Source organism: Musca autumnalis, unplaced genomic scaffold (assembly GCF_047663935.1).
Source record: "Musca autumnalis isolate F117 unplaced genomic scaffold, ASM4766393v1 scaffold_5, whole genome shotgun sequence".
NCBI lineage: Eukaryota > Metazoa > Arthropoda > Insecta > Diptera > Muscidae > Musca > Musca autumnalis.
Window position 1 is genome coordinate 172,178,319 of NW_027412088.1, and position 24,609 is coordinate 172,202,927.

Here is a 24,609-nt window from a genome sequence, read left to right on the forward strand (position 1 = left end):
CCAACACAGAAAAACGAAACAAATACAAACATATGTACACTGAGGTGGCAGCCGCTGGCCGCAACATTGGTTTTGTGTTGTTCCGGTTCAAACCGGTACGAAAGAACCCACTGCCGTGGGCTTGCATCAGTAGTCGGCCATGGATCCGACCAAAAATCTTTAAAAATTCCCCATTTATAGTTGGCCAGGGGAACTCCTAAAAATTTAAAAAAAATCCACATCTATAGCCGGCGATGGCTCCTCCTAAAAATCTTTAAAAATTCCACATCTATAATCGGTTACGGTCCCTCCCAATAATCTTTAAAATTTTCACATGTAGAGTCAGACATAGGCCCAAGTGTCCTCCTAAAAATATATAAAAAAAAAATTCCACATATATAGTGGTTTCATGGGTCCTCCTAAAAACTTTACAAAATTCCACAGTTATAGTCGTCCAAGGGTCCTCCTAAAACTCCTAAGAAATTTCACACTTATAGTCGGCAATTGCCCTCCCAAAAACCTGTAAAAATTCAACAGTTATAGTCGGCCAAGGGTCATCCTAAAAATCTTAAGAAATACCACATCTATAGTCGGTCAGGGGTTCTCCAAAAACTCTTCCATGAATCTTTAAAAATCCCACATTAATAGTCGGTCATTGGCCCTCCCAAAAATCGTTATAAATTCCACAGTTATGGTCGACCAAGGGTTCTCCTAAAAATCTTAAAAAAATGCCACATCTATAGCCGGCCATGAGTCCTCCCAAAAATGTTCAAAAATTCGACATTTATAGTCGGCCATGGCTCCTTCCAAGAATCTTTAAAAATTCCACATTTATAGTGGGTTCATGGGTCCTCCTAAAAACTTTACAAAATTCCACAGTTATAGTCGTCCAAGGGTCCTCCTAAAACTCTTAAGAAATTCCACACTTATAGTCGGCAATTGGCCCTCCCAAAAATCGTTATAAATTCCACAGTTATGGTCGGCCAAGGGTTCTCCTAAAAATCTTCAGAAATACCACATCTATAGTCGGTCAGGGGTCCTCCTAAAACTCTTCCAAAAATCTTTAAAAATTCCACATTAATAGTCGGTCATTGGCCCTCCCAAAAATCGTTATAAATTCCGCAGTTATGGTCGGCCAAGGGTTCTCCTAAAAATCTTAAAAAAATTACACATCTATAGCCGGCCATGAGTCCTCTTAAAAATGTTTAAAAATTCGACATTTATAGTCGGCCATGACTCCTTCCAAGAATCTTTAAAAATTCCACATTTATAGTGGGCTAATGGGTCCACCTAAAAACTTTACAAAATTCCACAGTTATAGTCGTCCAAGCGTCCTCCTAAAACTCTTAAGAAATTCCACAGTTATAGTCGGCAGTTGGCCCTCCCAAAAATATTTAAAAATTCAACAGTTATATTCGGCCAAGGGTCATCCTAAAAATCTTAAAAAATACCACAACTATAGTCGGTCAGGGGTCCTCCTAAAACTCTTCCATGAAGCTTTAAAAATTCCACATTAATAGTCGGTCATTGGTCCTCCCAAAAATCGTTATAAATTCCACAGTTATGGTCGGCCAAGGGTTCTCCTAAAAATCTTAAAAAAATTCCACATCTATAGCCGGCCATGAGTCCTCCTAAAAATGTTTAAAAATTCGACATTTATTATCGGCCATGGCTCCTTCCAAGAATCTTTAAAAATTCCACATTTATAGTGGGTTCATGGGCCCTCCTTTAAACTTTACAAAATTCCACAGTTATTCCTCCCAAAAATCTTAAGAAAGTCCACACTTATAGGCGGCAATTGGCCCTCCCATAAATCTTTAAAAATTCAACAGTTATAGTAGGCCAAGGGTCATCCTAAAAATCTTAAGAAATACCACATCTATAGTCCTAAAACTCTTCCATGAATCTTTAAAAATTCCACATTAAAAGTCGGTCATTGGCCCTCCCAAAAATCGTTATAAATGCCACAGTTATGGTCGGCCAAGGGTTCTCCTAAAAATCTTAAAAAAATTCCACATCTATAGCCGGTCATGAGCCCTCCTAAAAATGTTTAAAAATTCGACATTTATAGTCGGCCATGGCTCCTTCCAAGAATCTTTAAAAATTCCACATTTATAGTGGGTTCATGGGTCCTCCTAAAAACTTTACAGAATTCCACAGTTATAGTCGTCCAAGGGTCCTCCTAAAACTCTTAAGAAATTCCACACTTATAGTCGGCAATTGGCTCACCCAAAAATCTTTAAAAATGCAACAGTTTTAGTCGGCCAAGGGTCATCCCAAAAATGTTAAGAAATACCACATCTATAGTCGGCCAGGGGTCCTCCTAAAACTCTTCCCTGAATCTTTAAAAAATCCACATTAATAGTCGGCCATTGGCCCTCCCAAAAATCGTTATAAATTCCACAGATATGGTCGGCCAAGGGTTCTCCTAAAAATCTTAAAAAAATTCCACATCTATAGCCGGCCATGAGTCCTCCTAAAATGTTTAAAAATTCGACATTTATAGTCGGCCATGGCTCCTTCCAAGAATCTTTAAAAATTCCATATTTATAGTCGGCCATGGGTCCTTCTAAAAATCTTTAAAAATTCCACATTTTTTTTCGGCCATTGGCTCTCCCAAAAATTTTTAAAAATTCGACATTTTTATAGTCGGCCATTGGCCCCCCCAAAAATCGTTACAAATTGCAAAGTAATAGTCGGCCAAGGATCCTCCTAAAAATCTCTAAATATTCCGCACATATTTTCGGCCATGGATCCTCCTAAAAATCTTTAAAAATTCCATCTCTATAGCCGGCTATGGGTTCTCCAAAGAATCTTATAGTTATGTTGTTATATCTAACCAAGAGACTCCAATGTTTGCCCCAGTAGCCCGGAATTTTTTCTAACGTTTTGTGGATAAACTGGCTTTCTTTAAGATCACTTGCAAATCGTTTGTTGCTTGCTGCTCATGCTAATCACAGGAGGCCCACAAGCTTAGTGGTTGATAAATTGCATGAAGCTACCAAATCTACTGGCTGTGTTATGTGTCTGTTGTTTTTGCTGCTGCCTTGTTGCTGGCAAACAACTCAATTACTTGTAAATATTGATGGCGATGGACGACGACATTTGCTGACATAAAATAACCACCATCATCGTGGATGGTTGTTATCACCATAGCCACCATGATGGGACAATACTAAATCTCCATAAGACTGCATGAAAAGAAAACAAATACTACGGCCTATTCCGTTTTTAGGGTAATCCCAAGAAAAATGCAAGGCAAAAAAGAAAACACAAAAAATGAAACCATGAAATGTGGGTTTATCACTTTCAATTTTTGGGATTTTCCCACTGGACTTTGCTACTTTGTTCAGTTTGTAGTTCGACGCCTCTCTTCATTGTGGATTTAGGCTAATCATGGCCATAAATTTTGATTTTCCATGCGGAATCCGCACTTGCAACAAATAAAGTCCCATAAAAAATGGTAATAATAATTGACTGCCTTTTTGGTTGCCATTTGCCTGCGGCCATTAATAAAATAATTTGCATGCCACAGAAATGCAGCTACTGGTTATGGCATCTGAATCGAACGATGGGAACATTAATAAAAAATTATTATTTTTTTCTTCCGCCTAATGACATGACAAATTAATCTCTCTATCTTTCTGTCTGATTGGGTAATCGCAAAACAAATTTTGTTTATCAACAAAGTATGAGAGTGTTGCAGGTGTCCGATCTAATTTTCCCAAAGAGTCCACAAGCAAATTTTGTAATTAGATTAGATTGGAATCGGCCGAGATTTAAATTAATGATTATCTGAATCAATGTATGGCCAGATGTCAGGTATTTGTAGTTATGGAATTATTGATGAATTGATGCAGATACAGTTCACTTGGTGGAACTGAACGGCGCCCAATCATTTTCTTTTTCATGTTAGAGTATGGAAGAAACATTTGAACATATAATTCGCCCACCACAAAGTCTTTAAAAAATCATGTTGATTGTGCACTATGGGTCCTCCTAAAAGTCTTTAAAAAAATGCACATCTTTTGTTACCTTTGGGTCCACCTAAAACCTGTAGAATATCCTCTTTGATTAATGGAGAAGAAGTTTACCGATGAATGCTTTCTGAAGAAGAAGGCCAGGACTCACAAATACCAAACATCTTCTGAAGAAACAGTAGACCGTTTGATGAAGTCTTCCAGAGACAAAGGTTCTTCTGAAGAGGTCTTCCGACGAGGATCTCTAAACACAGAAACCCTTCTGTCAAAGTCTTCCAGACACAAGAAAGACCTTCTGAAGAGATCTTAGGGCCTTCCAATGAGATCATCTAAGGACAGAATATCTGCTTACGAGGATCTCTAAAGACATAAGGTTTTCTGCCTATAGACGGAAAGCCTTCTGAAGAGGTTTTCCAGAAAATTAAGGTCTTCTAAGGAGAACCTTTAGATTCAGAAATCTGATGAGGATAACTAGACACATAAAGTCCTTCTGACCAGGTGTCAAAAAACCAAAACTCTTCCGAAGATGTATTCATGAAAATTAGAGCCTTGTAACCAGATCTTCTGAATACAGGGATCTTCTTGCAAGGGCCTCTAATGACATAAGGTCTTCCGATTAGATACAATGGAGACTGAAGTCTGTTTGAAGAGGACATCAACAGATAGAGGACTTTTGAAAAATTTCATCTACAGAGATAGAATTCCGACGAGGTCTTCCAGAGACATACAACTTTTTGAAAAAAAATCTTCCAGGACCTTCATACTACGTATTCTGGAGACAGAAACTCCTCGGACGAGCCGTTCTAGAGAAGGAAAACCAGTTGACGAAATCTTCAAGATGGCCTTCTAATGATATCTTCTATATATTTTCTAGATTCTCTAGATACAGAAATCCTTCCCGCGAGGAGCTCAGAAGCACACAGAAGACCTCTTTAGGAAGCAGAGCACTTCTGAAGATCTCCTTTGAGATCTTTTATGGTCGAAGGCCTTTTATAAACAACAAATAATTCTTGGGGATTTCGATAAGCAACAGAATATCTCTTGAGGCGAAAGAAATCCTCTCTCTTGAGGTCTTCAATTGGCAATAGAGGACCTCCTGAGGTCTTCTATTGGCAATAGATGACTTCTTAAGGTCTTCTGTAAGCAAAATATGACCTCTTAAGGTCTTCTGTAAGCGAAAGATGTCCTTTTAAAGTCTTGATTATGCAACAGAGGACCACTTGAAGTCTTCAATAAGCGAAAGAATTCCTGTTAACGTCTTATTTAGTCAACAGAGGACCTTTTGAGGTCTTCTGTAAGCTAATTAACCCCTCTTAACATCTTCTTTAGGCAAAAAAGGTTATATATAGAAAATATAAGTCATGTTAAGGTCTTCTATAGGCAACAGGGGACCTCCTGAGGACCTCTTTAGTTCTTCTATCGGCAACAGAGGACCTCTTAAGGTTTTCTGTAAGTGAAAGATGTCTTTTTAAAGTCTGGTTTATGCAACAGATGACCTCTTGAAGTCTTCAATAAGTGAAAGAATTCATGTTAACGTATTCTTTAGTCAACAGAGTACCTGTTGAGGTCTTCTGTAAGCGAATTAACCGCTCTTAACATCTTCTTTAGGCAAAGGAGGTTAGCTATAGAAAACATAAGTCATTTTAAGAAGAAGTCCTTTTGAAGGCTTATATAGGCAACAGAAGACATTTTGTGGCATTCTATAGACGAAAAATGTCCTCTTAAGGTCTTCTACGAGCAACAGAGGACCTCCTGAGGTCTGCTGTTCTTGAGGACAGTGGACCTTTCGTAATGTTTTATAGGCGAAATAATACCTCCTTCAAGACGTTTTCTTTAGCCAACAGAGGACTTCTCGAGGTCTTTTATAGGCGAATGAAATTCTCCTGTGGTATTCTATAGACAAAAGAGGATCTCGTGAGGTCTTCTATAGAAACTGTAGACCTCCTGATGTAATTTATAGGCAAAATAAGACCTTTTGATATCTTCTATAGGCAAAAGAGGACGTCTTGATGTCTTATTTAGGCGAAAGAAGTCCCCAAAAACTCAAAAAGTCTTCTTGATGCCACATATATTGAACGAATATACGACTTTCAGACGAGATCTACTGTTCATAGAACTCTTTTTAAAATGGTTTCTTAAGCTTAGGTTAGGTTAGGTTGAAAAGAGGGGTGATACTAGATCACCACATGCCCATGTGGACGTACACTTAAGCCATAAGTAGGCCTGTTGTGCGGTCTAAGTTTTGGTTTTGGAATATTATCTTATTTTGACTTAGTCTAGGATCTCTGTCCTATTTACATAGTCTCTAATCTTTTTGAACTCGATTGTCCTAATTTGATCGAGTCCTGGTATAATGTCATTCCCTAGTAACTGGGTTCTCAGATTTGTGAAGGCTTCACAATGACAGAGGTAATGTTCCAACGTTTCGTCATCCTCTCCGCATACTCTGCGTTCACTGTTTTCTGCTCAACCTATTTTGTGCAGCTGCGCTTTTAGACGTGGTGACCTGTAAGGATTCCTGTCAGTCTACTAATATCTTTTTTACTTAGTAAAAGTAATTCTTTTGTTTTGTCCTCGTCAGGGTTTTCCCATAAGATTTTTGTGTTTTTTCCCTTGTCTTCTCTTTTCCAGAGGAATATATGTGCATCTTTTGCCCATGCCTTTAGCTCTATGCGCGTCGCCTTTAAGAGCTTGGCGTTATCTAGGCTGACTGTAGGTTGCTCTCTTGCTTGTTTTGCTAAGGAGTTTGCTATTTCATTACCCCTAATCCCAATATGCCCTGCCCATATAATGTTTACCGTACCATGTTGGGAGTAGTTGTTAATAGACTGTATGCATTCCAAGACAGTTCTAGATTTCACTGTCTTGGCCTTCCGCCTGAAGAATCGTATTATGATCCGGCACTCGGAGGGAGATTTTCGTTTCTGGTTCCATTATATATAGGCCCAGTCCGGTTCTCCCCTCTAGCACAGCCCCATCCGTAAACCCGCAGCTTCCAGCGGGAATCTGTGCTACAGTTCCATCGATCCACATGTCTCTGTCTGGTATTGAAACTTCACACAAAACTACTTCACTAGTTTTAGGTATGCAGTCTGATACTATTTGGTTTATAGATTCACCCGTTGTGACCTTTAGTATGTTCTGGTGGTCTCTACTGATCCACTCGCTCATCGCCTTTAGCGTTGTAGCTGCGATGGCTGCCTCATACCTTACCTGAATTTCTATTGGGTGTATAAACAAAATTGTTTCTAGAGCCCTAGTCGGTGTGGTCCTCATTGCCCCGCTAATGCTTAGGCAACATGTTGTTTGGACTTTTTGCAATATCTTCACATTGCATTTTTTGTCCATAGCTGTCCACCATACAACAGACGCGTACGTTAAGATCGGTCTAATTACGTCTCTGTATAGCCAGTGTGTCATCCTAGGAATGAAGCCCCATTTTGAGCCTATTGCCATTGTTCATGTTGACCAACACCTTTGCGCCTTGTCGGCCCTTTCTTGAATATGGTCTTTCCAATTTAGTTTCCTATCCAGAATTACTCTTAGGTATTTAACTGTGCGGGAAATACTTATTGTCCTATTTAGGAAAACTGGTTCCTCGAAGTTACCCACTTTCTTTTTTCTCGTAAATAAACATATTTCCGTTTTTTTCTGGGTTAACGTTCAGACTTCTCGGTCTGGCCCAGTTGTATGCAATTTTGAGAGCCGTTTCTGTTTCCGTTCCCTTAGAAGTATTATAACGTCGTCTGCGTAGCAGACTGGGTTAAATCCTTCTTCGGTTAAGGTCTTTAAGAGACTGTTTATGGTGGTAACCCACAAAAGAGGTGATAGTATCCCTCCCTGTGGTGTTCCTTGTCCGACTTTGTCTCTTATTTTGACGTCATATAGCCTGCAGCTTATCCATCTGTTCCTTAGCATAAGGTTGATCCAGTTCCTTAAGGCCCTGTTCACCTGAAACTCGTCTAAAGAGTGGATCAGCGTTTCGGTTCTGACGTTGTTAAAAGCGCCTTCGATATCAATGCATACAGCAAGAGTATACATCTTCATTTCAAAGGTTCTCTCTATATGGTGTACTACCTCGTGCAACGCGGTTTCCACTGACCAGCCTTTAACGTATGCGTGTTGTTTGAATTTGAGCATATCGTTAGGAATTCTACTCTTTACCATGGTGTCGACCGCCCGTTCCATTGTCTTGAGTAAGAATGAAGTTAAACTTATCGGGCGATAAGATTTTGGTATTGTGTTGCTTGCCTTGCCAGGTTTAGGGATAAAAACTATCCTTGCCTTTTGCCAGGCTAGCGGGGTGTAAGCAAATTTTAGCCAAGCGTTGAAGATCCCGACCAGTTTGGACGCAATAAGGTCCACTTCCCGCTGTAATAGGGCCGGGAAGATCTGTTCTGGTCCCGCTGCTTTGTATGGTGAAAAGCTCGTGATGGCTTGTGTGACCATCGAGCTGTAAATTTTTGGTGCATCTCCTGATGAGTAACCCGACTCAATCGATGCCTCGGTGATGGCCGTGGTGTTCGACGGAAAGTGCGTTTTCATCAGGAGGCCTAGAGTTTCTTCTGTTGTTTCCGTCCTTTTCCCATTTCCGTCGGCCATTTGCTCGGTCTGTGTGTGGGTTTTGGACATAAACTTCTTAATTTTCGAAACGTCGTTAATTTTGTTGTATTCCTTCAATTTTGCCTGGTAGTTGTCCCAGAATACAGCTGCTTTTTTACGTTTTGCCCTATTATAAAGTCTGTGGACCTCCTTGCCTTTATTCCGAATATCCCCTGTCATCCAGGGTTTTTCGTAGGCGGATTTCCTCTCTCGAAGGGGACAACTTTCCTCGAAAGACTTTACTAGTGTCTCAGTTAACTTTAGGACATTTCTATCTATATCCTCCTTACTTAGGCATTCCTCATCTGCTTGCCCCAGTCTTTCTTTTACCTGTTTTCCGAACTTAGTCCAATTTGTTTTGGATTTGTTTCGGTAGGTTATTGGGTTTAGCGGTGGCCTCGCTATTTTAAATCTAATAAGTAGTCTATAAGGGCTTGACCCCTTTTGTTAGTGTTAGTACTACCCCGTATTTGCGTAAAAAAGTTGATAATTTATATGGTTCAGTCCAGAAACCTTGTTTTTTATGGTCCAAGGTTATTGGATTAAACCTAGTGTTGCCGTCTCGCTCCGATGGAGGTTGACCTGGATGACCCTCCAGTAGGTTGGCTTCCTGGGAGGCGCTGATTTGCTCTTCTGCTCCTCCCTCCTTGGTATCTTTGGTAGGTTTGACCTCCTGGGTGGTAGACTTGGCATTCTCTTCCTCGCCCACTCTTGCCTTTCCAATTTTGAAGTACACTGAGTTCGAGACGAAATACGCCTTTCCCTTGGTCTTGGCGAGCCCGGCAAGTGAGAGGTCGTCGATCCCCACCACAAGGAGAGTGCCGTCTTCTTTCTCCTCCCTGTGGAAGACCTCCCACCTCTTCACTTCCAAGGCCTCATTTTGAACACCAAGTACTTTGAGAAAGCGCTCTGTCTCGAGCTTGCAGCCGTACCCCTTGACGTACACCGACGCTTTGGTCAAGTGAGGAATTTCGTCTTTCCTCACCAGCGTTAGTCTGCCACCTTCCCATGGAGTTAACTACCTCCCCGAGTGCTGCAGAGTTTGTGTGTGGGTCCAAGTGGTACCATAGGAGGTCCTCCCTTGACTCACAGCAGTCGATTTTTATTGAAACACGCCCTTTCAGGATTTGTGATGCGAGTTCCTCTTCTGGATGGTCTTAGATTTCCTTGTTGAGTCCCCGGTCATTCCAGAAGGTTCCGACGTCGCGCTCACCCTCTTCGTGTCCGAACTCGCCTCTTCAGTCTCCGTTGAAGGATACTATTGGCAGTCTCCTCTGCTTTGGTCCTGATGGGGTTTGTCCTGGGCATTTGAAGGTGGGAAGCCCTTTTTCTTCTTACTGGGTTTAACGGCGTTCTGCTCCTCAGGAGACCTTATCCTCTTCGCCGCTTCCGAAGAAGTGGAGGGATTGTCTGTGGTACCCTGTGAAGCATCCCGCTGTTGCTCTCTTTTTAGTCTGGCCTGGTTCCTCTTGTACTTGCGTCTTTGGGCCCCTGACCAATGTATTCTTTTTGTAGTCAGCTTAGCGATGCTCTCGCTGACTTCCACCACCATCTTGTGGACTTCCTCTTTTATGGGATTTTCCACAACGGTGATGTTGGTTTTCCGCAGCCGTCGGATTCGGATCCAGGGTCGCTACCATCCTCAGATGGTTGGGTCAAGTTAAGTCTCTACCTGTGCTGCCCTCTATCCTCCTTAGTTGTAACTCGAGGTTGTGTGCTTGTCGCATTACCTTCGACCACAGATGCCAAGGCACCCACATCTGTGGGAGATGTTTGCTCACGATCGCATGATATCGACGAGGTGTGACTCGTGGGCAGATCACTAGTCCCCGCCGGTACTGGGTTTATTAGGCCCTGCACCGTAACTTTTATATTCATTTTTCATCCTTCCATGGTTGCTTTTTGTTGTAGGGGAACGCCCCTGTAGTCAGTTTTTTTGTCCGCGGGAAACTCTAGGTCTCCAGAGGTGGATTATCCTACCACTCTGCCCCAGACTCGGCATGCAAACAACTGTTGGACAGAGTGGTACGACCATTCGCCTCGCCCTATCCGCCAGTGGAGACGCGCCCGGTAGGAGAACTGAAAACTCTCTCGAGAAAAAAAAATCTTTTAAAAATCTCCTTTAATTGCGTTTTAATATGGATCCTCGTATAAAGCGGTAAAAATCCCCATTTAGTGCCGCCTATGGATCGTACTAAAAATCTATTAAAATATTATCATTTAGATATACATATCGTCACTATAAATGCCGGAAGACGTAACCCACAAAAATAAAACTTTACAGGAGAAGCAAAAAACGTTATAAAATTAAAAACTGTTTTATGGAATATTATTCTTATGGAGGCGAGTATACGGGATATTATCGATCATATACGAAGGGGAATTAGTAGTGAAACCAAAACCGCTGAAGTGCTTAGTTTTGAGATCCTCCATTACAACAAAATCGGCAATATTATCCCATTTTCCGAAATGCCATTTCTTGAATAGCATCGTTGTTTTTGAACGTAGAAGCTTGAAATTTTGCCAGAGCATGTATTTTAGCTTTATGTATCAGATTCCACCAACAAACGAATTTCGATTTTCATGTCGGTTACGTCTTCCGGCATTTATGGTGACGATATGTATGTATATACATCATCATACACATCATCAAAAAACTATTTAAACAATCTACTTTTTCGCAGAAAAAATTTAAAACAAATATTCACAATTATTGTCGATTACTAGATGATTTTCTAATGGTTTACCATTGCCAATTATAAACCAATATTAAGCAACCATATGACATAATTATAAAAAATTTTCTATTATTTCTAAGAGGAAAAAAAACTACCATAACAAATACGCTAAAATTCATTCGCTGTTTAACCCTCACTGATACTACTCGTTCTAAATAAAATGGGATACCTTAACTTGTTTTGTCTTCTACTACTTCTAACATTACATACATCTGATGTTTATGGTAACTATTTTAATATTCCATTTTTACATAATACATAATGAAAAAATTTTCCAAAAAAATCACCCCTGTAGGGCGCTTAATGAACTTCACCAAAACCGAGGGGTCTTTCAATAAGAAATATATGAAAAATATGACAATATGGCTTGAGAAAGGTTTATTAAATCTCGATTTGGATACGGAACGCAACTTGGAATATGGTCTACGCAGCAGTATTGCCATACAAATTAAAATGCCAAATTCCCAAAGTTTTCAACGTCTCTTCTCGTATGAATTTGATGTTTGTCAGCTGTTGAATGAAATCTCCAAGGAGAGCATTATAAATATGTGGTATCGGGTTCTTTTGAAAAATGGCAACTTTATGGAAAATTGTCCAATTGTTAAGGTGATGAGAGCTTTTGTGTTTCATAATTTCAAAGCAAATTGTTTTATTTTGATTATCTCTTCCCACTCTTCCCAAAATTAGGGTCATTATTATATACGCAATTTACGCTTGGATGCCAATACTATACCGGTGTTTTTGAGATCGGGCGAATATCAAATTACCTCACTCAGCTATTATGGTAAACGTAAAACTAAATCATATGATCAGGTGGCCAGAGTTTTTATTGGCATTAAAATCTATTGAAGTGAAGGTGATGTAGAGGAATTGTAATGTAATTTGTTGTTATAGTGAATCTCAGATTTAATAAATTGTGATTCCTGCCTTTGGTTTGGTGATGGTTTTAAAATACTTTTTGTTTTTCTATTCTTCACAGTGATTGATTGAAATGTTTATGAAGTAATTTCAGCTTCTGTAACAAACATACCAACAGGTACCTTGGGAGGTATGACTTATAAATGGGGAAAATTTGTCATACGTTCCATATTACTCATGTCGAAAAAATATGCTCTATTAAAATATTTATTAAGAAGCACACGATCGAATGTTCTTCTAAATTATTGTAAATTCATTCTCCTTAATATGTTAGAAATACACAAATTGATTGTAATTAAAAAAAAAAACCAGTAAGGAAAGGATCAAAGTCGGGCGGGGCCGACTATATGATACCCTACACCACCAAAATATAAATCGGAGCTATATCCAGATCTTAACCGATTTCGATATAATTTGGCACACTTATTTATAGACCGAATTCAGTCACATATCCAAAATTTCATCGAAATTGGACGTATATGCCGTGTTTGGTGCTGCAAATACGTGAAATCGGCCGAAAATATATATGGGAGCTATATCCAAATCTGAACCGATTTCGATATAATTTGGCACATTTATTTCTAGACCGAATTCAGTCACATATCCAAAATTTCATCAAAATTGGACGTATATGCCGTCTTTGGTGCAGCAAATACGTGAAATCGGGTGAAAATATATATGGGAGCTATATCCAAATCTGAACCGATTTCGATATAATTTGGCACATTTATTTCTAGACCGAATTCAGTTACACGTTCCAAATTTCATTGAAATCGGACATATATAGCGTGTGTGGTACAGAAAATACGTGAAATCGGCCGAAAATATATATGGGAGCTATATCCAAATCTGAACCGATTTCGATATTATTTGGCACATTTATTTCTAGATCGAATTCAGTCACATATCCAATATTTCATCAAAATTGGTGCAGCAAATACGTGAAATCGGTTGAAAATATATATGGGAGCTATATCCAAATCTGAACCGATTTTAACCAAAAGCAATAGCGTTCTTCCTATGGCTAAAACAATTGTAGTCCCAAATGTTCAGCTGAATCGGACAAAAAATGCGACCTGAACGTTGCGAACAAAAATACATGGACAGACGGACAGACGCACGGACATGCATAAATCGACTCAGAAAGTGATTATATGTATATCCCCAAAAGGAACTATGGGTTAGGGATAGGTAAGTCGACTTTCGGTTAATCGATTAATCGACTTTTTGCAGTCAAAAATCTAAAAATCGTAGTCGACTTTTGTCTGGAGGGAAAATCGCATAATCGATTATCTTGTGATCGATTTTCGAGTTTGCCCATAGACTGTGGACTTGGCGGTTTTACACATTTGGCGGTTTTACAGTTTCAAAAGAAAACTCGAACATCGACGAATAGTCGATTATAATCGATTTTCTGCGGTTATGAAAAAGTCGAAAGTCGAGTTTTAAGACAACTGAAATAATTGCAAGACCGAAAAATCGCATATTTAGTTTTAGACCAAAATCGAAAAGTCGAAAAATCGATCATTGCTTTCCATTACCTATCCCTACTATGGGTCTATTTCGTTTCCTTTTGGATGTTACATACAAATGCACAAAGACATAATACCCCTTACCACAGAGTGGTGTAGGGTATAAACAATACTTTTTTGTAAAGTATGGATGCTCACTCTCCCTCTCGTGTAGAAGATCCCACCAGAAGGTGTTTTATCATTAAATGACCTCGTCAGAAGGTCTTTAAACCAATGGAGGTGATATTCTATCGATAAAAGACAGGGTCAAATGGTCTTGAAGACTTTGTGACGAAACAAAATTGTTCTTTAAAAAAGAGTTCTATGAACAGTAGAGCTCGCCTGAAAATCATATATTCGTTCAATATATGTGGCATAAAGAAGAGATTTTGAGTTTTTGGGGACTTCTTTCGCCTAACTAAGACATCAAGACGTCCTCTTTTGCCTATAGAAGATATCAAAAGGTCTTATTTTGCCTATAAATGACATCAGGAGGTCTACAGTTTCTATAGAAGACCTCACGAGGTCCTCTTTTGTCTATAGAATACCACAGGAGGATTTCATTCGCCTATAAAAGAGCTCGAGAGGTCCTCTGTTGGCTAAAGAAAACGTCTTGAAGGAGGTATTATTTCGCCTATAAAACATTACGAAAGGTCCACTGTCCTCAAGAACAGCAGACCTCAGGAGGTCCTCTGTTGCTCGTAGAAGACCATAAGAGGGAATTTGTCTTCCGTTGCCTATAAAAGACTTCTTAAGATGACTTATGTTTTCTATAGATAGCCCCTTTTGTCTAAAGAAGATGTTAAGAGGGGTTAATTAGCTTACAGAAGACCTCAATAGGTCCTCTGCTGACTAAATAAGTCTTTAACAGGATTTCTTTCGCTTACTGTAGATTCCAGATGTTTTCTGTTGCATAATGAAGACTTTAAAAGGACATCTTTCGCTTACAGAAGACCTTAAGAGGTCATCTGTTGCCAATAGAAGAACTCAAGAGGTCATCTGTTGACTATAGAAGACCTCAAGGCGTCCACTTTTACCTATAGATGACCACAAGAGATTTTCTGTTACCAACAGAACACGTAAAGGGGACTTATTTCGCTTTAAGACTTCAATAGGTCATCTTTTCCCTATAGAAGGTCCTCTGTTACCGAAAGAAGACGTTAAGAGGACTTTCTTCGCTTAGAGACGACCTCAGCAGGTCGTTTGTCTATAGAAAATTCCAAGAGGTCTTTTGTCGCTACAGAAGACATTAGGAGGACTTCCTTCACCTATCGGAGGCCAGTAAAAAGGTCCTGGAAGATTTTTTAAAAAAGTTTTTTGTCTCTGGAAGATCTCGTCGGAAGTCTATTTCTGTAGATGACATTTTTCAAAAGTCCTCTATCTGTTGATGTCCTCATCAAAAAGACTTTAGTCTCCATTGTATCTAATCGGAAGGTGTTATGTCATTAAAGGCCCTTGCAGAAGATCCCTGTATCCAGAAGATCTGGTTAGAAGGCTCTAATTTTTATGAATACATCTTCAGAAGAGTGTTGGTCTTTGTGAGACGTGGTCTGAAGGACTTTATGTGTCTAGTTATCCTCATCAGATTGTTTTCTGTCTCTAAAAGTTATCATTAGAAGACCTTAATTTTCTGGAAGACCTTTTCAGAAGGCTTTCTGTCTATAGACAGAAAATCTTATGTCTTTAGAGATCCTCATAAGAATATCTTCGGTCTATAGATGATCTCATTGGTTTTATATTATTTATGGTAGGCCAAACATCGATTTTTAAAAATGGTTTGTACGATCCATAGATAGTAATTACGTTCATAGACGGATATGGGTTCTTCTAGAAATCTTTGCAGGGTCTGCAGAAGTACGCTTACTTTCAGGAAGGGTCTAGAGAAGCACCCTTTTTTCAGAAAAGGCCTGTAGAAGCACCCTTTCTTTCAGAGAGGTTCTGTAGAAGTACACTTTCTTTCAGAAACGGTCTATAGAAAACACCCTTTTTCAGAAAAGGCCTGTAGAAGCACCCTTTCTTTCCGGAAAGGTCTGTAGAAGCACCTTTTTCAGAAAGGGTCTGTAGAACCACCCATTCTCCCAGAAAGGGTCTGTAGAAGTACTGTTTCGTTAATAGCAGGCAATGGGTACTCCTAAGCATCTTTTAAAAATTACTTAAAAGTAGTAGGCGATAGGTCCTCCTAAAAGTCTTTAAAAATGTCATACGCCCTGCTAAATTTCTTTAAAATTCACGAAAAATTGTCGGCGATGGGTCCTCCAAAAACTTTACATTTAGAGCCATGGGTTCTCCTAAAAATCTTTAAAAATTCTACAATTATAATAGGCCATGAGTCCTCCTCAAGTTCTTTAAAAATTCCCAAAAAAATTGTCGGCCATTGGTCCTCCTAAAAATCGTTCAAAATTCCACATTTATAGTCGGCCATGGGTCCTCTTAAAAAGTCGTTAAAAATTCCACATTTATAGTCGGTCATGGGTCCTCCTGAAAATATTTATAAATTCCACACTTAGAGTCGGCCATTGGTCCTCCTAAAAAGTCTTCAAAAATTCCACATTTATAGTCGGCCATTTGTCCTCCAAAAATCCTTAAAAATTCCACAATGATTAAAAATTCTCGAAAAATTGTCAGCGATGGGTCCTCCTAAAAATCTTTAAAAATTTAACATGTATAGATGGCCATTGGTCCTCCCAAAAATCATTTAAAAATCCCCATATATAGTTGGCCATGGGTCCACCTAAAACTCTTTATAAATTCCACATTTATTGTCGGCCATGGGTCCTCCTTAAACTCTTTAAAAATTCCACATTTATAGTCGGCCATTTGTCCTCCAAAAATCTTTAAAAATTCCATATTTATGGCCAACCATGGGTTTTCCTAAAAGTCTTTCAAAATTCCAATTTTATAAGAGGCCATGGGTCCTCCTAAAATTCTTTAATAATTCCCAAAAATTGTCGGCGAGGGCCTCCAAAAATCTTTAAAAACTCCACATTTATAGTCGGCCATGGGTCCTCCTAAAAATCTTTCAAGATTCCACATTTACTGTTGGCCATGAGTCCTCCAAAAATTCTTTAAAAATTATGGAAAAATAGTAGGTGATGGGTCCTCCTTAAAATCTTTGAAAAATTCCACGTTAATAGTCGGACATGGGTCCTCCAAAAAATCTTTAAAAATTCTACATTTACAGTCGACCAAGGGTCCCCCTAAAAAATCTTTACAAATTCCAACATTATATAGCCTGCCATGGGTCACCCTAAAAATCTTTAAAAATGCAATGTTTATAGTCGGCCATGGGTCCTCCAAAAAATTCTTTAAAAAATTCCATATTCACAGTCGGCCATGGGTCCTCCTACATTTTTTTTAAAGGTCCAAAATTATAACCTACCATGGGTCTTCTAAAAATCTTTAAAATTCCAAATTTATAGTCATGGCTCCTACTTAAAAATCTTTAAAAATTTACATTTATCGTCGGCCATGGGATCTTCTAAGATTCTTTAAAAATTTCACATTTATAGCCTATTTATATGGGTCTTTCTTTAAAAATTGCAAATCAATAGTCGGCCATGGGAACTCCTGAAAATCTTTAAAAATTCCATATTTGGAGTCGGTCGTGGGTCCTCCTAAAAATCTTAAAAAATTCATCATTTATTGTCGGCCGTGGGTCCTCATAAAAATCTTTAAAAATTCCAGGCTTATAGTGGGCCATGTGTTTTCCTAAAAATCTTAAAAAATTCATCATTTATTGTCGGCCGTGGGTCCTCATAAAAATCTTTAAAAATTCCAGGCTTATAGTGGGCCATGTGTTTTCCTAGAAATCTTAAAAAATTCATCATTTATTGTCGGCCGTGGGTCCTCCTACAAATTTTTAAAATTCCCAACATAATATCGGCCATGGGTTCTCCAGAAAATCTTTAAAAATTCCTCAATTATAGTCGACGATAGTTCCTCCCAAAAATCTTTAAAAATTCCACGTCTAATTTCAAAGATATATCCTCTTAAAAATTTTCCAAAATCTATTGTTGACCATAGGTCATTAAACATTCCACGTGTATAGCCGGCTAATGATCATTAGCTATTATGAAATTACAAGCTATAATTATAAAGTTATAAAAATAATTATAAAATAATTTCCCTAATATTTGTTGTTGTCGGAAAAAGCCCATATTAGTGTTTCAAACTAAAATCCATTCATTAGCTAAGCACCCACTCCCATTGATAGTAGTAGTCAAAATGTTAAGCTTAAAATACGGATTCTGCTTTTCGTTACTAATTTTACAATTAAATTAAACTTTTGGTAAGTTCCTCAAATCGATTCTAAATAATATTTCTAAACTAAAAAAAAAAACATCCTTCTTCAAAGGCTCCCGTTACATGAACTTTACCAAAACGGAACATTCTTTCAACAGTAAATATATCAAAAATATGACATCATGGCTGGAAAATGGTTCTCTAAATGTTGACATTGAAACGGAACGCATCTTGGAATATGGTATGCGTGGCAGTTCAAATATTCAAATTAAAATGGCTAGTTCGAAAAATTATCAACGTTTGTTTGCCTACGATTATGATGTTTGTAAGCTCTTTAGTGAAATTTCAAAAAATAGTATTTTAAATATTTGGTATAGAATGGTTTTGAAAAACGGCAACATTATGGAAAATTGTCCAATGGCAAAGGTGAGGTGGCGGGATTTTTTTTAATTATTTATTAATTTATTTATGTAAATTTCTTCCTTATTTAGGGTCATTATTATGTGCACAATATGCATCTGGATGCCAATAGCATGCCGGTATTTTTAAGATCGGGAGAATATCAAATTATAAACACCATTTATTATGGCAAACATAAAACTAAATCTTATGAATTGGTTATACGCATGGTGACGGCTATCAAAATCTATGAATGAAATATATTTTTGTGGACTATTGTAAAAAATCGGAATTTGTTTAATAAAATTTTGTATCCTTCAGGTGATGGTAGACCAGTTGAAATTTTTATTCTTTTCCGAGACTTTACCAAAACAAAATGTATTTTTTAATTTCAACTACTCTTCAGAGGCCTTAAAATTTCGAATTTTTAAGACGACCCAAAGCCGACAATTAGTTTAGAATTTTTTAAAGATTTTAAAGAACACCCATGGCGGACTATAACTCCTAATGATTTTTAGGAGGATCCATGGCCGTCAATAAATGCGGAATTTTTAAGATTTTTAAAAGGACCCACAGTACACAATTAACGTGGAATTTTTAACGGTTTTTTAGAATATCCACAGCCGAGAAGTGAATTGGAATTTTTAAAGATTTTTAAGAGGACACATATCCGAATATAAATTGTGATTTTTACGATTTTAAAGATGGTGAATGTAAAGATGGAACTTTTTAACGATTTTTAGAAAACCCATTACCCACAATAGACGCGGAATATTCAAAGATTTGTAGAAAGGTCCATGGCCGTCTATTGATATGGATTTTTAAAGACTTTTATCAGGACCCAAGCCAAATAAAAATGTGGAATTTTTATACCCTCAGCCTTTAGGCTAGAAAGGGTATATACACTTTCATACGGGCAAAATGTGCCTCATCGAAATAATGGTTTTAGACCCCAAGTATGTTTGGACGAAATGTGTTTCAGACAATTTGGAGTTGATTTAGCAATGTCCGTCTGTCTGTCCGTCTGTCTGTCTGTCCGTCTGTCTGGCTGGCTGGTGCGCACGATAACTCTCGAACGGATCAATCGGTTAGGTTCAAATGTTGGCTTCCGTAATATTTTGTCCAAACTTAGTTTAAGTTTGAAGATGAGCTATATCGGTCCACTCCTTCCGGTACCTCCCCCACAAAAGTTCCAAAATGTTCGGAAAATTTGTGGGCACGATAACTCTTGAAGGCAGTAACCGATTTGGCCCATACTTTGCATATCGTGAAATTTCTACCAGACTTCGATGACTTTCCAATATGGACTCAATCGGTTCACTCCTTCGGGTACCTCCCACATAAAATTTCGGATAAGTTCAGTTTAGGACCTGCTATCGAATGGCTTTGATTTTTGTTGCAACAACTTGTATTCACTTCCTCCCATACGACGGTACAAGTTTCATCAGGGGCAAGTCCATACTTCCTGAGAAAATGGCCGGAAAGGTGCAAAAAGCCCCTATGACACCTTGTGTAGTGGTTGGAGCGCAAGATAACTCTCGAACGGAGCTGTCGATTCGGTCCAAAATTTGACCTTCGTTATATTTTATCAAAACATAGTTTAAATTCGAAGATGGGCTATATCGGTCCACTCCTTCAGGTACCTCCCCCACAAAACTTCCAAAATGTTCGGAAAAATTTTGCGCACGATAACTCTTGAAGGGAGTGACCGATGTAATCTATACTTTGCACATCCTAATATATCTACCAGATATAGATCAGGTTCGAATATGGACTATATTTGTCTACTCCTTCTGGTACCTCTCACACAAAATTTCGGATAAGTTCACTTTAAGACCTGCTCTCGAATCACCTTGATTTTTGTTGAAGCTATTTGCATTCGCTACCTCCATTACGACGGTAAAAGTTTTTTTTTCAGGGGCAAGTCCATATTTCTTGGGAAAACAGCCCGAAAGGTGTAAAAAACCCCTATGTCACCATATTTGGCGGTCGGAGAGCACGAAAACTCTAGAACTGTTCAACCGATTTGGTCCAGAATTTGGTCTTCGTCATATTATATCCAAACTTAGTTTCATGGGCAATACCGGTCAAAAAATTTCGGTACTTCTCCCCAGTAAAAATTTCACTAAAATGCTATGACGACTTGAATGGGGACCAATTTGGTCCAAACTTTGGATCTCCTAATATTTTATCAAAATTTAGTTTAACTTCTAAAATGGCCCATATCGGTCCTCCCTAAGGTTACCTGCCCTACAAAAGTTCAACATTTCTGTCTTAGTGCAGTTAATTCCTATTACACATTTTTGTCGGCAAGTTCAAATGTCCAAAAAGGGCCAAAAAATTCTGAAGACACCTTAAATACATTCGATCTGTCCGGAGGTGAAACTTACGCTTCACATTGGCTGAGGGAATATATCTGTCGGCAAAGCCGACTGACACTTCTTTACTTGTTAAAGATTTCCAGAAGCCCACATTTCCACAACAAACCTGCAATTTTTCGAAGATTTTAGGAGGACCAGTAGCCGACTATAATTTGGCAACTTTTAAAGATTTTTAGGCGTAATATTTTAAGATTTTTTTGGAACACCCATATACATATATACGGAATTTTTAAAGATTTTTACGGAATTTTTAGCGATTTTTCAGGAGGACCCATTGCTGACTGCAAATGGTGAATTTGTAAAGATTTTTCGGACGACAAATAGCTGACAATAAAGGTGGAATTTTTAAAGATTTTTAGGAGTACCCTTTGTCGTTATAAATGGATAGTTTTTAGCGATTGTTTGGAGGAATTAAAGCTGACAATAATGCGTAATTTTTAATGATTTTTAGGAGAGTAGGGGATGGAAGATACCAAGGAACGGTCCTGACCGGTTTTAACATGGCAAAGCCCAGGCTTTATCTTGGTCCCTCTTTCATCTCAAGTGGACACTGACCTCCCCGTGGTGTCACCTGGGGAGCTGTCTTTAACACCCATAAGAACGTTAAAAGCTTGGGTTTGGGCGTCGGGTTAGTAACCCTCCCCTAGAAAAAAACAGCCTACTATTAAAAAACGAAAGAAAAGAAAAACGAACCCCTCTAAAGTTGACGAACCTCGCAAACGTTTTAAGGACCACGATCTGCGAATCTGCACCTTTACTGTTCGCACTCTTTATAGAGAAGGTGCAGTCTTCGCATTGGCAGACGTCCTTGAATAGTACAAGGCCGATATTACTGCCATACAGGAAATACGATGGATTGGGAAAGGCGTAACAACAACACCTAAAGGTGACGCACTGTATTATAGCTGCCATGACGTAAAGCATGAGTTTGGTTGTGAATTCGTAGTTAGTCGGAGACTAAAACATCTGGTATCTAGCTTCACCCCAGTGAATGAAAGACTTGCTGCAATTCGAATAAAAGCTAAATTCTTCAACATCAGTTTTATTTGCGCTCATGCTCCCACTAAAGAAAAGGACCAACAGACCAAAGATATATTTTACGAGCGCTTGGAAGAAACATATGACAGTTGCCCTGCCCATGACATTAAAATCATTCTAAGCGTTTTTAATGCCAAAATTGGAAAGAAGAATATCTTTGGCACAACAGTCGGGAAATTCAGTCTCCACAGTGAAACATCTGACAATGGTATTAGGCTGATAGACTTTGCAGCTGCAAGAAACATGGTAGTTAGCAGTACCAGAGTTAAGCATCTCGATATTCATAAGGGCACCTGGCTGTCTCCAGATCAAAGAACAAGTTATCAAATTGATCACGTTGTGATAGATGGAAGACATGCATCAAGCGTGTTGGATGTACGATCGTTCCGAGGCGCAAACATTGATTCGGAGCACTACCTTGTTGCAGCAAAGGTACGTACCAGATTAAACGTAGCAATCAAAGTGCGAATAGACACAACACGGAAGTTGGATATCGGTAAACTGCAATCACAACAGATAGCCACAGCATATTCCACTCAACTGGCCCAACTGCTTAATCAAAGCACTCCTCGTCCCGATAACATATCAGGACAATGGCAAAACATTGCCCACTCCATGCAAACAGCAGCAAAATCAGTACTTGAATACCAGAGACCTCCACCAAGGAATCCATGGTATGATCAGGAGTGTTGTGCTGCTACCGAAGAGAAAAATGCGGCATATAGTGTCACTTTACAATCCGAAGCAAAGCGTAGCCCACGAGAGAGGTATCGGGAGAAAAGGAGAGATGAGAAACGTCTTTTCCGCAGGAAAAAGATAGAGATGGAAAAGCGGGAGTGTGAACAAATCGAGATGTACAGGAGACAGAATGGAGTCCGAAAATTCTACCAAAAAGTGAAACATCAAACTGATGGCTTTGGTACAGGCACATCCTCCTGTAGAGACCAGCAAGGTAATCTGGTAACTGATACAGGTAGTGTGCTAAGGATATGGAAAGAACATTTTTTCAAACTGTTGGTATCCAATAGCAGCGAAGACGACGAAGATACCACAGTCCCAATCCCAGAAGATGGTATTGAATGTATACCACCCGGCCAAGATGAGGTAAAGACAGCAATCAACCGGCTGAAGAATAATGAAGCAGCAGGATCCGATGGCCTACCAGCCAAGCTGTTCAAAACCGGAGGCGACGCGCTGATAAGGTGTATGCATCAGCTAGTTACCACCATCTGGCAGGAAGAACGCGTACCGGACGATTGGAACCTGAGCATCCTGTGTCCCGTCCACAAGAAGGGAGATAAGAATGTATGCTCCAACTAAAGAGGCATAAGTCTTCTCTCCATCGCTACAAGATAGTGTCAAGGATATTGTGCAAAGGACTAAAGCCCATGGTCAACGAAATAATTGGACCATACCAATGCGGCTTTAGACCTGGCAAGTCCACCATTGACCAGATATTTACCCTGCGGCAAATCCTGGAGAAGACCCAAGAGATGCAGATCGACACATATCACCTTTTTGTCGATTATAAAGCAGCCTTCGACAGCCCGCTACTTTCGAAGGTATTCCATGCCATGTCTGAATTTGGTATCCCCGCAAAGCTCATACGGCTGTGTAAAATAACTTTAACTGACACGAGGTCCTCAGTTAAAATTGGAAAGAACCTCTCCGAACAGTTCAGTACCAAAGGATCTTTCAGACAAAGAGACAGCCTTTCGTGTGACCTATTCAACATTTTGCTGGAAAAGGTTATACGAGATGCAAATGTCAAAAGAAATGGCACAATTTACACCAATAGCCACATGTTACTCGCTTATGGTGATGATATAGACATCATGGGACGATCAGTAAAGGAAGTAACTGATATCTTTAGGAAGGTCGAAGCAGAATCTGTTAAAGTGGGTCTGGCGGTAAACGGCGAAAAGACCAAGTTGATGGTGTCGACGCGCAAAGCGTCCATAGAACTCGGTCAAACTGTGGAAGTTGGTACCTATAATTTTGAAGTAGTTAAAGACTTCGTCTACCTCGGCACTCCCATAAACACAACAAACAACATCAGTTGTAAATTAAGAAGAAGAAGAATTGTATTGGCCAACAGATGCTACAACGGTTTAAGTAAGCAATTTAAAAACAAAGCCACATATCTTCAAACAAAAAAAAAAAACGCTTTACAAAACACTGATACTACCCGTGCTGATGTATGGTTCCGAAGCCTGGGTACTTGCTCAAGCAGATAAGGCAGTGCTTGGTGTGTTTGAGAGGAAAATTCTTCGAAAGATCTACGGGCCGATTTGCGTTGACGGTGAATATCGACGTCGTATGAGCCACGAGCTGTGTCTGCTATACAGCGACATCAATATAGTTAAACGTATCGAGATGCAGCGATTGCGTTGGCTAGGCCATATAATAAGAATGAGCGATGATGAACCTGCTAAAAAGGCGTATAAATTCGAGCCACATGGCGGTGCACGCAGAATTGGCAGGCCAAAGAATAGATGGCGCAAACAAGTGGATGAAGAGATGACAAGGCGTGGTATTCCAGAAAGCTAAGCACTAAACAGAGAGAAATGGAGATTTTTTTTAGTTCGGTCTATGGAACAAATGTTCTATAATGGGCCAGCTAAGTAAGTAAGTTTAGGAGAGCCCATGGTCGGCCACAAATGTGGAATTTTAAAGATTCTTTGGAGTTTTTAATGATTTTTAGAAAGACCCCTGACCAATTTTGTGTTTTGAAATTTTAAAGATTTTTATGGGTCCTCCTAAAACGACTCTAAATGAGGAATTTTAAAGATGTGGAATTTTGAAAAGTCGTTTAGGATGA

At 39.1% G+C, this 24,609-nt stretch overlaps 2 protein-coding genes across 5 annotated transcripts in view; both read left to right on the forward strand.

Moving 5' to 3' along the window:
- ths (thisbe) overlaps window positions 1-24,609 on the forward strand; it is a 337,478-nt gene that overhangs the window by 82,945 nt on the left and 229,924 nt on the right. The gene's annotated exons all lie outside the window — the stretch shown is intronic.
- Window positions 11,463-12,251, forward strand: LOC141404732 (uncharacterized). 2 transcript variants are annotated; one of them, XM_073988394.1, is made up of 3 exons: window positions 11,463-11,523; window positions 11,595-11,905; window positions 11,987-12,251. In XM_073988394.1, the coding sequence occupies exons 2-3, from the start codon at window positions 11,603-11,605 to the stop codon at window positions 12,146-12,148; spliced, it is 465 nt and encodes a 154-aa protein (XP_073844495.1). In that variant the 5' UTR covers window positions 11,463-11,523; window positions 11,595-11,602; the 3' UTR covers window positions 12,149-12,251. The 2 variants fall into 2 exon arrangements, with proteins under 2 accessions (XP_073844495.1, XP_073844494.1); XM_073988393.1 differs by lacking the exon at window positions 11,463-11,523 and having other exon boundaries at window positions 11,600-11,905.